General features: G+C 39.0%; 1 protein-coding gene across 1 annotated transcript in view; it reads left to right on the forward strand.

The window, feature by feature from the left end:
• Positions 1-14800, forward strand: part of ADCY2 (adenylate cyclase 2) — a gene marked incomplete at both ends in the record, with an annotated part of 223790 nt that overhangs the window by 208114 nt on the left and 876 nt on the right. The window contains 4 exons of the mRNA XM_080339994.1: positions 6357-6503; positions 7680-7787; positions 9761-9875; positions 14077-14201. Of these exons, the coding sequence (XP_080196120.1) occupies positions 6357-6503; positions 7680-7787; positions 9761-9875; positions 14077-14201 (495 nt within the window). The remainder of the gene's footprint in view (positions 1-6356; positions 6504-7679; positions 7788-9760; positions 9876-14076; positions 14202-14800) is intronic.

Consider the following 14800-nt stretch of genomic DNA (forward strand, 5'->3'; position numbering starts at 1 on the left):
GCCTTCGAAGGAGGGTAAAAAATATTGATGAGGAAGAAGGGAACGGTTGAATCAACGTGGGTTTATATTTGAATCATATGCATTCAGATACTTTCTCCTTTGTGATCAGAGTGGAGCTTCATCCAGGTTCTGAATTTTCTCCTAGTGACTGGAGGCTTTGCTTAGTGGAGTGAAAATTAACCTTTCCCCTGAAACAGTGATTATGTTAATTCTGGAAAGAGGTTCTGAGCACTGAATTACTTGTTTACTCACTGCTTATGGACCTAACCCAAGCACCAGTGAAGTCAACCAAAAGACCCCTGTTGACTTTGGTGGAAATTAGATCTGCTTCTAATATTGCTTTACAGTTTGAATAAAGTGAAAAAAAAAAAAAAAGGATGAAAAAATAAAAACATTTAGACAGCAGCAGTTCTAGAGATCTTCAATGCAATAGTTTGAATTATTTGCGTACACCAAACAATAGTTCCAAAACTGACAAAAGAGGGGAGAGGCATCTCTAGGCATTCGTTTTTGATCTCCTGAGCCAAAAAGGACAATGTCTCCCCTTTCAATTTTTTTTTTTTTTGCATTAAGCAGTACTAATCAGTACTTTATATCAGTACTTTAGTACTACCTGCAAATATTCATTTGGTAGCTAACGAAAACTGCCGTGGGGTTCCTTTGAATCCAGTGAGGACACTGGCTGGAAGCCAGGTTGGCTCAGCTCCAGTGCTCAGTTCGGGCATTAAACACAGCAAACCGTCACGAGATTGCTTTCTCATTTATGTGCTATTCCATCTCAGCTCCCCAGCAGAGCAACGCCATCTGCTCACCTTTGTATCGGCAACTGGATTTATATTGTCACCCCTCAAGATTCTTCGGTTGGAATGAGCTTTAGTAAATTTAGCGAAGAACAGAAATTGTAATATGCTGAGCTCTCCAGTCTATCATGTCTGCTGAAGTAAAAATGATTTGATATTACTTTAGTGGCATCTAATTAAAAAAAATATCTTGAGATTTTTCTTGTTTTGTTTATCTGTAGATACAGTTTTCAAAGAGGGAAGAACCTTTTAAATCCCTGGAAATGTTCAGAAATATAAGAATCTGTCAAGTCTTCAGATTTGTTTCAATGTCAGCACAGATGTGTTGACCCTTAAAGGACGTTCTGCATGTGTTATGTGTATACACCAAAGAATGTTAGGACAGATCAAGCCTTTGTTTTCTTTGTGTGGATGTTTAGGTCAACAGACGCTGAATTTAAATTTGTCTGTGTTTTCTTTAGTTGCAAACATTAATGTTAATATGGTTTATGTATATTCTTTTCTGTTTAAACCAGATTTTGAGATGAAAATTAATCTAATGGATGAGTAGTTTGTTTCAGAATACTACTTCTCTTAAAATTTTGTGCATGCAGCTGTACGGAGAAAAGGGAATGCAAAATGTGCTGCTGAGGGACAGGCAGCAGCAAAGAAAGGGGAAAAAATAGTGGATGAATGGTAACTAGGGGTAGTGGGACTGTACTTTTAGATGAACAACAAAGGTCTTTTCGTAACAGGATGCACATTGACTAGTGCTGCTGTGGTAAAAGCAAAGTTACTTCAGAGCAAACTGTAATAAAGGTTTGTTTGCTTTACCAGAACCTCCGGAACCAGGTTTCTGCTTATAGCCTGCAAGCTGGATACCAAACAGGGTACTTTCCAGTTGAGAGAAAGATATAAAATATAAAATGAAAAGCAGGAAATGGGTCCAGGATTAAATATATCTGCACCTGGCTTGTGCAGGCTTTTCCTTTATGCTGTTAGCATCCAGATCCCATATTAGTAAAAAGTGGTCAGGAGGTTTTGTGCTGTGAGCTGGCTGGCAAGCGCATTACTGTGCAAGAGGAATCCTGTTTCATTAGCTGCAGGATGGAGCCAGCACCTACTTAGAGCACAAATTCTGCCCCAGAGAAGCTGATTGCCATATCCTTACAAGAGGTAGCATGGGACCACTTTGCCTCCTCCATCTGGAGAAGGTCTGCAGGCACTGGAGAAAAAGAGGGGGCAGTAAGAAGAGCCAACCAGCAGAAATTTCAGATGTTATGAAAGGGGAAAGAGAAAATAAAAAGGAGATTGACTGCAGAAGACAGGATCATTTTATTTTTGTTGAAAGAAGTGGAGCCATTCCTTCCTGGAATTATGTTGCATTTAATTTTCTGATTAAGCAGTTTGGAGAGCACTGTTTCAAGAGAAATGCTCACAGGAAAATTAAGACACCCAATTGCCACAGCCTTTATTATTATGAATGATCGAAATAAAGTAGCTGGGAATGCCTCCTTAAAATCCTCTGACATTTATTGTGACAACCACAATTACTTACTCATCTGGTTATAAACAGTGCCATTTGTTGTTGTTTCCATGCTGGTACTATGCTATAGAGCATTAGTAGGGATGGATACTGCCTCAGTGTTAGAGAGGAAGGAAATGGGACACTGTTGCTGAGCTTCAGCATATGACAAGGGCTCACAGAAAATGTGTTCATTTTTTTTTTTTTGAGGTGAAAGAGAGAAAGGAGCAATAACTCCAGTTATAGAAAAAGAAGATTTGTGTCTGTAATTGCAAGTCATGCATGCAACCCTCTCTTACAGGTTGGTTGTCCCCATACTGTGTGCACAGCCAACAGCATGATGCACACTGACCTACCTGTGCCACAGCAGCACTTTTATTTGAATCTTTGGTCTTCTCTTTCGCTCAGTCACATTTCTCTTCCTGATGAATGTGCATTGTGCAAGTTGCTACAGTTTATTCTGGGCAACACTCTTGCTTTCAGGGAAGACAGCAAAGACACTTCCTAGTAGCTAATTAGGGCTCCACATTCAACATCTGTAAGACAGATTTGTTTTCAGCGGCAATCAGAGCAAGACAGGAGTTGACACCTATCAGCAGTCCAGTCAGCTGCTGGGCACGGGTAGTATCGAGTGTTAGATACTTCAGCAAAAGTTTGAAGAACAGCTGAAGATTAATATATTATTCACCCTTCTGATTTACCTGTAAATGTAATGTCATCTTTTGCTTCTGCCGATGCTTTTTATACACTTCCTAGTTATGCAGTTTTTCTGGTATTCACATAAGCATTCAAGTTTTTAACCCTCTGAGCTCTGGTCTTTCATGTTGTTGAATAGCAATTGATACATCTCCTGTGCAAAATAATTTTCCTTATTCCACTTTTAAGTGTCCTATTTATATTCTGGTTCCTGTATTATGAGGTGGTAAAATGAAACTATCTTCTACCATCTCTGCTTCATATTATTCAGTAATATCATATGCCTGCAGAACTGCACAGTTGGTCCCCTTTTCCTACAAGGGTTCAGTTGTAACTCCTAACAGACCTGCATTCTTATGACTTGAAGTAATATTCTCAAAAAAATTTACATGGCGTTAGTTTCCATGTATTATTTCAGATATGGCACTGTCCTAGTATAACCTCTGTGCCTAGATTTTATGTGTTTCACAAACTTTGCAACCAGTATCTCATCAGTAGTGTAATTCTGGCACATTTTACATTCTCAGGATGCAAAATCAGCAAGATTCAATAAAGCAAATAAAACAGCTGCTATCTAATGTTTATCTGGTAAATTAAACCAAGGGGTTTTTTGGTGTGTTTTTACTAATTAATAGAATCTCTAGGGCAATAGAATTGTGTATTAATTATAACTGTACTATTAATTTGGCTAGATTTAACTTACTGGATTTTTCAATCTGGTAGAATTAGGATTTTTTAAAATATATATTTGTAACTGATTTATACAACTTGTTTACTTTGCCAGATCAGGTTTTGAAAGTTTGTGTAATAATCTATGTTTTGAGTATTAATTATCATTCTGCTATAAATTAATTATCATTCTGCTATCTCTCCTATCTCCGTCCAGTTTTTTATATAACACTGTAAATTTCCCCTTCTGTATTACCAAGGCTTATATTTGTGATGCAGTCCTCTTTCAATGTTGTTAAAAGCACCATGTGTGTGGCCTGACTTCCTTCACCAAAAACTGGAATCAAGTTACAGGGAAGGTGAACTCAGGAAATAGAAGGAAAGCTGAGTTAATGTAATCTCTGTACCCATTGTGCTAATTTGCATATGAAAAGCACTCAGTGTATCAGATCTTAACTTTTTAGTATATTTGTATGCAAGTGTTAGTGTAGTTTCACTGTAGACATGCCTGAGGTAAATTTGAAGTACACAGAGGGGAAGCAAAATGCAGATGGCAAAAGCTAAACATTTGAGGAGTAAACCTATTAATCTCCCTCTACTACTCCACTTAACTGATTTCAAGCACCGAGTCTGGGTGCATACCTGCTCAAGACAGCCACCAGTGTATGTCACTGCAGATTACAGAGTAGGCCTGGTTTTAAGTGTGAAAGACTGGAGCAAAGAGAGGTCATTCGGGGCCTGAGCTGCTGAATTTCTGAGAGTTGGAGCCATCCTCTATAGTTGCCAGCGCTCCTTCTGAGCGCCTCTGTAGTCTTTTTTCCACAACCAAGTGAGAGAAACTATCTGAGGTGATTCTGCCCACCTGGCATTAAAATGACCTTCCAGATAAGCACGTCTGCTGCACTGGCAATGTAGGACGCATAGGGTGACTGTGCTTTCAAATTAAATACTTCAAGTCAGGTGCTTAGATTGCCTAACATCAGTTGATGACATCCAGCTAGAGAGATTCCCTCTCCCCGCTGTTTGATTACTTTATTACACGGATTAAATTTATTAACCAGGCGTTTATGGAGAAGGATAAAATAGATGGCAGAAAAATATTATCACATCATTGATTCCTCATGAGAAACTCCCTTGGCAAGAGGACACAGGAGATCCAGAACTCCTTTGAAGTTTAGTAGTGATCTGACAGTGAACTCATCAGCTTAGATGTTTCATTTAGTTGCTTTTGATTTGCACAATCATGTCACATTAAATGATACTGATCTTATATATATATAACTGTAAGCTGGATGTCAGGTACAGATTGGCGATTTCAACAAGCTCAGCTTTAAGAATAAAAATAATAATGGTGAATTGCAATGGTATATCCCACCCCCACTGCAGAGAGGCATGGTGGGGTGTCAGTGATGCTCTGGTTATGGAATAATTAGAAAATAAAGGAGCAGAAATATCTAGTAATACATCTTCTACCTCCTCTAGATGCCCGTGTTCCTCCCTATCCAACATTATTTTCATGTTTGCCCAGAAACTTCCCTCACACCTGTTCTGTGTGAGTCAACAGTTTTCCCATAGTTCTGCTATTTTTCAGTTATACAGCAGCAGTAGAGACTCAATATGGCTGTACACATGTGTACAGACACACCACATTCCCCCAGAAAGAACTGTACTGCCAGCAAAACTGAAAAAAAAAAAAACCAAAACTTCGCTAAGTGAAAAGGAAAAAAAAATTCTGATGCTTCTTGAAATCACAGAACAAATCCTGTTCATCTTATTCACATGAGCATTGAAATCCTTGTTTTACTCAAATAACAACTTGAACAGAATTTGACTTTATAGTAGTTCACAGCATCTTTTATTGCTGGTTACATTTGTGTAAAGTATTAGTTTAACAAATATTTTTTCTATCTGCTTTTTAGGATGTGAATTTATCCTGAAAGAAGAGATATTCTAATATTTAAGGGCAGTGGAGGGGAAATCGAAGCGGGGGGTGGTGTAGTGTGCTCAATTTTAGCACAAGAATCTTCCTGTGGATCAGTAGTGCTCTCATTTCACTGGTCACAGAAGGCAGTGGAGAATCCGATATAAATAAGTTTTGGTTCAGGTGGCTTCTTTCCCTTTGCCTCAGCTCCTTGTTATGGAAAAATAGTGACAATTATTTTTTCCTATTAGGCATCTTGTCATTTTAGGTTAGAAACTACCAGGATTGTGTTGCATTATGCATTTATAGTGCATTGGGTTTGCGATTTTGGTTCAGTTTTCTAGTTACTATGATAACACAAACAGCTACTAATAAATCAGATATTGTTTTGCAAAATGTAGTTCCAGCCATGTAAGCCAGACAGAATTCTCTTCATGAGAATCCTCAGAAATAGGCCCATTCTAACAAATTAGTGAACATTTTATGTTCACAGAATTAATGTTTGGGAGGAAAAAATGGTACCTTTAAAGCACTAACATATATTCAGCTCCATATGTTGAGTCTCTTTAACAAACACATTTACATACCGTTAAAAATTAATAAATGCAGCTAAATGCAAAAAAATACCCAACCACCATCTTAAGGCATTCCAACCAGTTCAATGCCTCCCTTTTCAGAACCAGGACACTGAATATTAATAAGGAAACTTCTATTTAGAGCAGGGTATGACAGCGTTTTTTTGTCTGTTCTGTTTTCTTTTGGACAGGATCTATATCATCAGTCATATGACTGCGTCTGTGTCATGTTTGCTTCCGTGCCGGATTTCAAGGAATTTTACACAGAATCTGATGTAAATAAGGAAGGCTTGGAATGTCTCAGGCTGCTAAATGAGATCATTGCTGACTTCGATGATGTATGTACTTCTGACAGTAATCAACGTATGGTTTCAATCTTAATAACTCAGGGTATACAACAGTAAGCAAACACACTTGAAAGGGAGAGTGGAAGAACCTTCAGAAAATAACTTTTCTCTGCCTAGTCATGTGGAAATGAGTTACAGGGAATACCATAGGAAAAAGCGATTTATGTGGAATAAATCAGATATTGATCTCACATCATTCTCAATTGCTTTTGATTCACTATAATGAGAATTCTATGTGTATATCTGATGGAGAAATTTTTGCCCTCTAGCTGCAGTTCATGAGGCAGTCATATTGCATGCCATACATTAACTACAGTTTCTAAATACTAGTGCCTATAGTCAGGTATGTGAATCTGTGTCCTCTAAAATGATACAGCTTTGTGTTATATCTGATCCGTGTTGATGTCGTTATACAGAGTGCTGATCAGTTGCTACTTCAATGACTCGAAGGATTGTATAAGTTTTAATATTCCATTCCCTTAAGTTACAAGCAAGTACAGAGTATGACTGCAGATGGATTGTGAAAAGGCAGCTGTAAAGGTCTCACTGAGAACAGTATTTGTCTTAAAGAAAGTTCTTAGTGATGAAAATACCAGAAAAAAAGGTGTTAAGACTGCGTCATGAATCAGAGAGCACAGTCTGGATTTGCAGATCTGCAGCTGTTGAGGGCATTTTAGCAGTAAACCCAATTTGGAGAACATTGGAATGTCCAAATCAACCCGGGATATGAACTAAAATCCTTGGATTTTAGTCTCATTGGCATGGACTGTCCCGTTGGCATGGAAGAGATGCTTACTTTCAGAAAGCTGCTTAAAGCTTAACTGTTGGCTTGCATGGTGACTCAGTTCCAATAGCAAATGAGTGCAAAGTCTACTGACTTTTAAGAGCTGGATGTACAATAAGGTGGAATTTATTCTCATTACTATAAATTTAGTCCCTTTATAATAAAAACATATTTTAGCAGACAGAAATTCCCTTTCCTTAGACGCTGTATCCATTGTTTTATCCATCTTTAAGTCCTTCATCCTGTATATATTTGTGAAACAATTTGTAGTCCATTAAGAGACTGTTTTAAGAACTGATGCTTTGAATGCTATTAGAACAACAATGCTGTTAGAGTAACAAGGCCACTGATCTGAATAATGAATAACCATCCTTGTTTTACAGTTATTGTCAAAGCCAAAGTTCAGTGGAGTTGAAAAGATAAAGACCATTGGAAGCACTTACATGGCAGCAACAGGATTGAGTGCTACACCCAACCAAGAACAGTGTCAGGTACAGGAAAAGCTTCCTGTTTAATAAAAAGCATGTTCAAATGAAGGCTAAAATTCTGTTCATTAAAATGCAGGTTATGTATAATGATGTGGCCTAGTTTTTTCTTATTAATGTAGGTTGTACTGTACTGAACCATTGTACACTTTTGTTTAGTAGTCTCTGTGAATTATTGTTCTTCACATTGAGGTTTGAAAATGCCACCTCTGTATTTGCTAAGTTTAAAACAGGCCTTCTACTCCAAATACAATACAGCATTCTATTGCTACATGTTGCAACAGAACTGGATTTATAGAGTGTACAAAAGACTGCAAGAATGAGTATTTTCCATTGTAAGCTGGGAGGGCTGAGTAGCTGTATTAACCATACACTTACAGAACCCTCAGGCTCAGCATTGAGAACATGTTCCTTTGTTTCTGGTTTACTTAATAGGGTAGGATTGGGAACTGCAGTCAGTAGAAATGAAGTTCAGAGAAGCAATTCATAACTTTTAAGCAAAAACCTCGCTTTTGCCATGATCTTTACTGTACTATAGGTTAGCAACAGAGAGGCAGAAATTATGAGTCAACACATTCTCTGCTAAGGATTAATATGTTCTTGCCAAAGTCATGTTCCTTCTAGGCGGAAGTAATTAACACCTGAACTGCAGACCTTAAGGATCCTGAGGACACACACAAAAAGATTTTAAATTAGCTCTGACATTTAATACAAGGAGGTGAAGGGGATGGAGGAAATGCAGAACTGTAGATGAGAAGACATAGGGGAGCTCTCAGTCACAACGAAAACTAGTGTGTGCACAGGAAGAAATGTATCGTTTGAATTATTTCCACAAACTGTGACTTAAGATATCCAAGGTTTAATGTTCCTTTGGTAACTGAGCATACATTTTCAAAGGAAATCCACCAAAGCTCAGCAGCCTTCAATCCTGATGCCCAGGGGTCTGCAGTACCTAGTGTGGCAGTGACTGACTGGTAGGCACACTGCTGGGAACAGCCCCCAGCTCAAACAAGCACCCAAGAAAGACTAAGTGCCTGAGGAGGGGGGCTGAATACATCAAGTGAGCAGAAAACCATCTGTCTTAGCTAGGAGTGAACTCTAAAGGAAACAGGCTTCATTTGTCTAAACAACTGCTCTGGGAAGCACCACTACTGTCCCACCTAGGCTGATGCATCTACCGTATGAATCATCTCCTGAAGTTGTCATGTGTCCATATCTTCTGTCACTTTATATCAAGAAATGAAGAAGATTCAGTCATTTCTCACAGAGATCAGTGAGTCCATCTCTTTTGAAATCATTCTCTTGTCAGGGTCCTACCCCAGGCTATGGGAGCCTGAAAATCAATTTTCTCCTCAGCCTGAGGGGATGCAAACCAGATGATGGGTTGCCTTCTTCCTCTCTTCCTCTTGTATTTTATTCATTTTCAGGTCTCTTAGATGTTCTCAGAGGTGTGTGCTTATCTAACAGATTAGTGGAGGATCTCTTAAAAGTGTGAAGTTCACTGGAGCTTAAGCATTAACTAGGGTGCTGAGCTGTGCAACAGTGAGAGGGAGGTATCTCTGTGGGGCTGTCCATGAGCATTATTTATTATTAAGAGGCATAAAATAGAAGCAGACACTTAGAGAAAATTAATGAACAGATCCTAGGCACATATAGACATTGAGTGCCTGTGGGATTAGGTAGCAGCTAATCGGTTAATCGGGTAATCAAAAAATCAGATTAGACATGTTTTGGATCTATCATCTCTAGAGTGCCTGATTGTGTAAGTAAAATGCATCCTGGTCTATTGGCCATTGATCTAACTGATGCTGCACAGGGCACTATCTTCTACATTACTTTTCTTCTGCTGCCTGCTGGTATTAGGACATCCTTAAGCATTTATGTGCCTTAAAGTGTTCATTATATTTTGATGGTATTCTCACAGCAACTAAGGCTAAGGAAAATTATTTTATTCTGTTTGTTTGGCTGTTTAAATTCAGGAACCTGAACGACAGTATATGCACATAGGAACCATGGTGGAGTTCGCATTTGCCTTGGTGGCGAAATTGGATGTCATAAACAAGCATTCATTCAATGACTTCAAGTTGCGAGTAGGTATGTATCACAGGATTTTTATGAGAATATTATGGAGGAGTGGGACAATTCAATGTGAAGTACCAGCTGATTAAAGTGTTAGTAGACCTGACCACAAGGGCCATGAAAGTAAATAGCACCATCTTTATCTTGTTTAAAGGCTGCCTACGTGGTATTGCCCATTAACCATAGCTGCTGTTGTGGGCAGGAGTGTTACAAGGCAGAACTCAGGAAAGGGCAGTATTCCTAAGTAAACAATGGTCAAAAAATATATTCCCATGGCTCTGAATGGTTTCATGGTAACTCTATAGTAATTATTCTAGAGGTTGTTAACTGAATAAATTTTTTAAGCTCTTCAATAGCAGAGGACACGAGAAGACTCTAGACAAGACTTTATAAAACCATATAAATGGCTTTGTAGGACAACAGCTGTAAGGGGCCAGTGAGGCTGGAGTTTGATATATTTCAGATGTACTAAAGTCAAGTGAGCATACAGAAATGCACCCCATCCTTCCCTGTGGTAGACAAAGAAGGATATTTCTCTTTGTTATTCTGTGGTTATTGACAAATAAGAGCAAAGATGACTGGTTGTTTATATTTGAAAGAGGTATCTGTTACATTTCAGCTTCTAATTGCTTCTACTTGTGGAGCATGGTATTTTAAAGAAAGAAACAGGCAGCTGCAGTAAGCCATGGAAAGGATGATGAAATAAATGAATTCAGAGCTGGTCAAGAACCGTATGTTCTAAAATGTTTATTTCTTGATAGCACTACACTGCAGTTTTACAATGCAATATGTAACTTGGAAAGTGTGAAATGAAAGCAGTAAATAAATATTGGAAACCCATAAATCCTGTAAACATGTCAGAAGCATTTGATTTCCCACAGTTATTCTCCTCTCTTGTCTTTTCTTGCTGTGCTGCTTGCTTTTCCTTTCGACTGCTCCTCTCATCTTTATTTCACAGTGCCACCCACTGGCAAAACTTGCTATTTCCGACTTGAAATATGTATTTCTGAGAGCGCTCCTTTGCCAGTATGTTTTGTATTCCTTGCTAGAGTTAAAAAAATGACAAAGCAAATCTGAAGTATGCTTCCTTCTCAAAGTGTGACAGAAAAAAAAGTGTAGAGATACCATATTTCTGTACAGAGTAAAAGTTCTCTTCTTGCCATAGATGACACATGCCACACACTTGCAAACATATTTATATCAGCAGTGTCAGTACAGATCACAGAATCACAGAATCACAGAATCGACTGGGTTGGAAAAGACCTCAGAGATCATCGAGTCCAACCCTTGGTCCAACTCTAGTCTGTTTACTAGATCATGGCACTAAGTGCCATGTCCAACCTCACTTTAAAAACCTCCAGGGACGGCGAGTCCACCACCTCCCTGGGCAGGCCATTCCAATGCCTGACTACTCTCTCTGTAAAGAATTTCTTCCTAATATTCAGTCTAAATTTCCCCTGGCAGAGTTTAAGCCCATGCCCCCTTGTCCTATTGCTGACTGCCTGGGAGAAGAGACCAATCCCCACCTGGCTATAACTTCCCTTCAGATAGTTATAGAGAGTGATGAGGTCACCTCTGAGCCTCCTCTTCTCCAGACTAAACAACCCCAGCTCCCTCAGCCTCTCCCCATAGGTCTTGTGCTCAAGTCCCTTCACCAGTCTTGTTGCTCTTCTCTGGACCCGCTCCAGCACTTCAATGTCTTTCCTGAACTGAGGGGCCCAGAACTGAACACAATACTCCAGGTGTGGCCCCACCAATGCAGAGTACAGGGGAAGGATCACTTCCCTTGTCCTGCTGACCACGCTATTTTTGATACAGGACAGGATACCATTGGCCTTCTTGGCCACCTGGGCACACTGTTGGCTCATGTTGAGCTTCCTGATAAAGAGCTTCTGAGTGTCGGGGCTAAATCCACAAACTGACTAAAGCAATACTGACTCTTTAAAATGAGGATCATGAAGTAAACTTTCTACGGGAAAAAAAATATTCGTATGTCTGATTTTTACAGTGTTTGCTGTTGTCACGGTTTCTCTTTTTCCCCATATGGGCCACCAATACCCGGACAGCTATAGATTCCAGAGGAGTCAGACTCTTGTTTAGTGAAATGAGGTACACAGCCCACTCTGACATTGTCAGGTAAGGGAGGGAAGCACCCAGATTGTATTGCAGGCGTTCCTCCCCTTATGTTAGCTAAGGTTCTTGATTTATTAGACAAGCTCAGATATGCTTTTGCAGCAGATTTTGCACAGGTACTGCTATTTTTCAGAACAGAATAGAAGCTGATGTTATTTTCCATATAAATTCATGGTTAGGATGTTTGTGTTGTAGGAGAACTTAATTTGGTTCCTGCTTTTGGCTGAGGCTGCTCAAACACAGGGATCCCTGTTCCCTGGAGGATGCTATGAGGCTAGGCTGTGGGATATGTTGGAATGAGATATTGTCTTTCTGTCCTGCTGAACAGTATTTGCCTTTTCATGGAATAATTAAATGTTGCTTTGGATATGAGGGAGAGAGACAGATGGTGTCACCCTCTGTCAGAACAGTCACTTGGACTGAGAGTACGACTCTTCCAGCCTTGCCCCAACAAACATTCACTTGTGTCATGCAAAGGAGACCTGCATGAGCAGGAATGTCATAGAGCAGCACATCTCAGAATGCCTGGGTGGCCAAAACACAATTCCTAAGAGATACAGGTAGAAGTCTTCTCGAAGGAGGAGGGTTCTGAATCTGGCTTTCCAGCCCCTTAGGTATTAATCAAACCGCCAGCAATGGTGATTCAAGGAGGAGGTAAAAAAATAAAAGTCACCTCCTGGCCCTTATATTTGGTAGGAAAGTCCCATTGCACTCCCCTAATTTCTGGACCATGGCAGAGCGTATGCAACACACATCTCCTCAATATTCCTATGAGCAGCTTGGGCAAGTCAGCAGATGGCTTCTGTGGATTCCAGTCTTGGGTCCCTAGTGCCTTGGATGTCATCACGCAGATAGGCACACAGATGGCTTGGTTGTTAATCCATAAGTTTTGCAAGGCCTAAGTCCCTTTGTGGATTTAATCCCAAATGCTTAGACAAGTATTTATCAGGTTCTATCCGGTATCCTTTAGAGTTTGTATATTTCCCCAGTATTCTAAATTTCACTGCTACAGTCATTTTTTCCAGGGTTTCCAAGTGGGCTTATAGTGTGGTTGCTAGCCCATGTTGCCATGATCCATACTAGATGAGCCAGCACTGAGATGTCTCTCTTTGCTACACTCACACTTTCATTTTGCTGCATAGATGTATCCTTAATGATGCTTTTTGTCAAGGAATTAATAGACGTTGGTTATAATCCACTGATGTGGAGGTAACTTTAGAAATCTAAACTATTCACTTGTTCAGGGTTTATTTCTCACTAGGTCTAACTTGGCTTTCCTGCTCATTAGTATGTAAGGTTACAATTATAGTATATTAGATGATGGTTAATGATAGTGCTTTGATTTTGCCTCCTGATTTCCTTCCCTACTAGCAGAGTACAACTTACTCCCTTGACAAATGTAACATAGGATACAAACTGACTGCAAGATAAAAAATGCCCGGAGTCTAATGAGGGATGGTACTACATTGTTCTACACTCTTACAGTGTGCATTTCAGAGCTAGCAATTTGTAACTGTTACTCCATGCATAATCAAATTATTTGAACACATATATTTATATTGCAGTTATTTGGACCATTCTATGGGCAATCCAGCCTTCAGAACAAGGCTCTAAATCCATCCAGCTCATTCATAACAGTTTATTCTACATTCAAGAAGCAAAGAATACTGTAAAAGTCATTTGATTTGGCCATCAACTATTGCAGAGAGGAGAAGATAATCAATTAAATATTTATTTTATATCTGTTTTCCCAGAAGCTGCTTCTCTCTCACAGTGTGTTTCTCGTGCTATGTAATAAGGGAGTAGCAGATTATTAGGATACTGATAGCTGAAAATATCACATTTATTCAGGATGGGGAGGGAGCTGTAAAACTAAAATTAGATTAATTAACTTTTGCATTTTTATAACGAACATCCTTCTGCTGTAAATGGTGGATAAAACAGTTGTGAACAAGCTATTGATTGCTGTATTATTCAGCATGGGCCAAATACCACGTTCAGTAACTTCATATATTACCAGGTGCACTGTGCGTCCTTGTTTGGTGGATCTTCTCTTTTAATGTTAAGTTCTGATGTTTTCCAGGTATCAACCATGGACCTGTAATAGCTGGAGTAATTGGAGCTCAAAAACCACAATATGATATCTGGGGCAATACAGTAAATGTGGCCAGCAGGATGGACAGCACTGGTGTCTTAGATAAAATACAGGTAAGTTTTGGTTTTGTGCTAGTATTTATCTTAATCCTTTGAGTTTGGTGCTTAAAAAACATCATATATTTGCACATCAAATAGGTCTGTGTTTTGGAGCTAAGAATGCCTACAGAAAAAAATTACTTACCAGTGGTACCTATAAATTTCAAAATAATTAGACATTGGGCAGGAAAGTAAATAATTAATTGAAAATTATAGGGAAAATTGAAGCAGAATCAAAACTTTATCTTGACCCTACAGTGGAAGAAGTCATGGGTTTCTTGGAAATGCATCCCTAGATTAAGAGACGATTTGAGGGAAATCACATTTCTATTCTGTGAATTTCTGAACTTGTAAAATACTAGCTATCTTATCTCTGAAGGGCATTCCTGATGTTAATTATTTCTAAGTAAAGGAAATTACCATAACTGCTGTAGATGAAGTTAAATCCATAAAGCAATCATGAAACTTCCCTTTTAATGAACCATGCTGATTAATAATCTTTATAGAATATTATCTGTATAGATTATAGATAGACCTATATAGAAAAGACCTTCAATTTACTAACTTCCCAGTGATTCCATAGTCAGGCATCACATTTTAAGTATCTGTCTAGT

Source organism: Nesoenas mayeri (genome assembly GCF_963082525.1).
Source record: "Nesoenas mayeri genome assembly, chromosome: 2".
Lineage (NCBI taxonomy): Eukaryota > Metazoa > Chordata > Aves > Columbiformes > Columbidae > Nesoenas > Nesoenas mayeri.